The sequence below is a fragment of the Opisthorchis viverrini genome, assembly GCF_000715545.1.
Source record: "Opisthorchis viverrini unplaced genomic scaffold opera_v5_110, whole genome shotgun sequence".
Classification (NCBI taxonomy): Eukaryota; Metazoa; Platyhelminthes; class Trematoda; order Opisthorchiida; family Opisthorchiidae; genus Opisthorchis; species Opisthorchis viverrini.
In genome coordinates, this window is record NW_008751760.1 from 411,470 (window position 1) to 414,192 (window position 2,723).

Genomic DNA, 2,723 nt, shown 5'->3' on the forward strand with positions numbered 1-2,723 from the left:
ACGAACACAGGTGAACGAAATCTGTGAACGACCCCAAGAGGAATTTTCCATTAGGGTGTCCTAGACTGAAGAAGCAGGGACGAAAAAATCCGGGTTCATCATAGAGACGAACCCCCCTAACCGATCTATCGTAAAGCTTATTCCTCCCCACTAATCAACAAACAGGGACATCAGAATGAACACCCAGCACTGATCCCGTCACTAGTCATAAGGAGGAATCTCACGGATTGGTTCCCTGACTGCCTTAAAACCCAATCAACCTACTTACTTACTCATTTGGCCTGACGAAGCTTTTGTGTCAAAAGCGAAACGTTGCACAGCAATAAATCCACCGATTGTTTACCAAATCCCTCTGAAACGATGACTTCCCAATCGGTCCCAAACATTTTCCTATTGTTTCGTACATCACATAATTTAGACGGATGTATCCCGTGCGGGACTCGTATGAAACGAAAGTATGTCCTTATTGGTACGAATGTCAGCCATTCCGACTCGAGGATCTTTTGCTCTGCGCTCTTCGCCACCTCACGGAAATTGTAGCACGTCCTTGTTGAACATTCTGTGATTACCCTATAAATACATTTCTACTGATTTTCCAATGCCTCAGTAAAGGGCGTGTAGAGTTACCGTGCCTTTGGTATACCGTAGGGCCGGAGCAGGATGTCAAATGACCGATCATCCAACAAATCACAACAGAGACGTTCACAATGGCATGCATAAAGTTAATGTCCTAGGGAGCGCAGTGCCGGAAGCGGAATTAAAACCAGGAAAATGTTAAGGCCGATGACAATCCACTGCTGGGCCTTTTGGCATGTTTTACAATGAAGAATCAGACGCCTAGAAGTCATGATCAAAATGTTAAATCTAGGGAAAAGGTCAATTTCATCCGGAGGAAATGACCACACAAAAGCAACGGAGTAATGTATTCTTTTGAACGCTATAAGAACCTACAAACAAAATAATTACCACACAGAAAACGGCTGATATCTAAAAACCAAGAGAAGTGTAGATTAATTGGTTGGAAATCGGTCTTAGATAAACCGAGTTGACACGTGACGGTGTGGTTACCAATCCACCTAGGATCATTAGAAAAACCCGGGGGGGGGGGGTATGGGGGGAAACTCCAACCGAACAAAGGTCACAGCATCCCTCCTACACAACTTTCTTAGCACTAGCTCACCCACACAGACTAACGGAAGGTTCAAACGAAGTTCAAGAGGAACCATCAAATGAACCGAACCAGAAGAACTAGACCCTAGGCAGGACCCAAAAACATGTAGGTTTCCCCACCGACCCAACACTTGTTCAACCACCCTACCACACTAAAATCCCTCGGCCGACACCTAACAGAGATTTAGCTTGATTTAGCTGATTGGTTCTCCTTCCGCCTTAAATCTCGATCAACCTCCGAACCTAGTCACTTGGCCTGACGAAGCTTTTGTGTCAAAAGCGAAACGTTGCCCAGCAATAAATCTACCGATTGTCACCAAACTTTTTAGGAAAATGTTGACCATTTGATGAAAACACGTCACGTCAAATAGCGGAACTATGAAGTTAATTACTGTCAGTCAAACAGAAGAAACTTTTCTTGCATGTGAAAGACATTAGGTGATACTCAATCGAATCAATGAAGGATTCCATCAAAAGCGTGAAAGAGGCGGAGAATGACGTAGTTGGACTAACGTTAAGGGGCTCTAAAAGACGATGTTTTTCGACTGCTTACTTGAGAATAGTTTGGGACGTCTGTAGTTTGTTCAAGTCATTTTAAGAAATTTGTACCATATGAAATGACGCAGAACGAAATCGCCAACCAGGTGTTGAGGAATGAGTGCACTTGAAACAAAAAAGTCCTGTTCCATGGAATTGCTCATGGTGATCAACAGGGTCCTTCCGGAGCACTGTTATCCTAAAATTAAACATTCTTACACAATAGTATGCGTCACCCCGTTATATTTTTCGACCCGGAAAAGTGACGGTTGTTCGATCAAGTCGATCGCAACAACCGATTGTGTAAAATTTATTCCAAAAGTTTACAGTACGCCCTGAGGTGCAAATGCAGGACGCGCATGATGGTTAGCAAGCGATTCATACTTCGCCTTGCAGATTTCAACAGTGAATACGACCATGACTTCGTCACCAAGAGCGGAGGCTTTGTGGTGTTCGTGCCAACTGCCCCAGTTGCATAAGTAGATTAGTCCTATTTGTAATGTACTACTCATAAGGTTGCTGAAAATCCATCGACAGCCCAAGACTGGTTTCGCCCTTCTTGGGGCTCATCAGGTAGGCGCAGTCCCCGGGTTTCCGTCAACCTTATGTTCTACTTGAAACCAAATTGCACGAGACTAGTGAATATACAGTCATCTGCAAACTCTTTCGAGAGACTCACCTGGAACCCAGCTGAATCTCTCGTTTATGATGTTCTCAGGCAACTGAATGTGCTGCACCAGGCCGTCTCATGTTTCAGTCGCTACGATATTTGAAATATCGCGATACATGTACATTTGTACTGTACTACTCATAAGGTTGCCTGACAACATCATAAACGAGAGATTCAACTGGGTTCCAGATGAGTCTCTCGAAAGCACCAAATTAGTTTGCAGATGAGTGTATATTCGCTAGATTAGTCCTAGTTTATCCGATTACGTATAACCAGGGATATGTGCAGACTGAATTGTGAGGGTTGATCTTCGGACGCCAAGAAATCCCTGAACATACAGAGCCTT

The 2,723-nt window shown here is 44.0% G+C and overlaps 1 protein-coding gene across 1 annotated transcript in view; it reads left to right on the forward strand.

Moving 5' to 3' along the window:
* T265_13789 (hypothetical protein) overlaps positions 1 to 2,478 on the forward strand; it is a gene marked incomplete at both ends in the record, with an annotated part of 9,816 nt that extends 7,338 nt beyond the window's left edge. The window contains one exon of the mRNA XM_009170537.1: positions 2,223 to 2,478. Within this exon, the coding sequence (XP_009168801.1) occupies positions 2,223 to 2,477 (255 nt within the window). The remainder of the gene's footprint in view (positions 1 to 2,222) is intronic.
* Between the last annotated feature and the right edge of the window lie 245 nt (positions 2,479 to 2,723).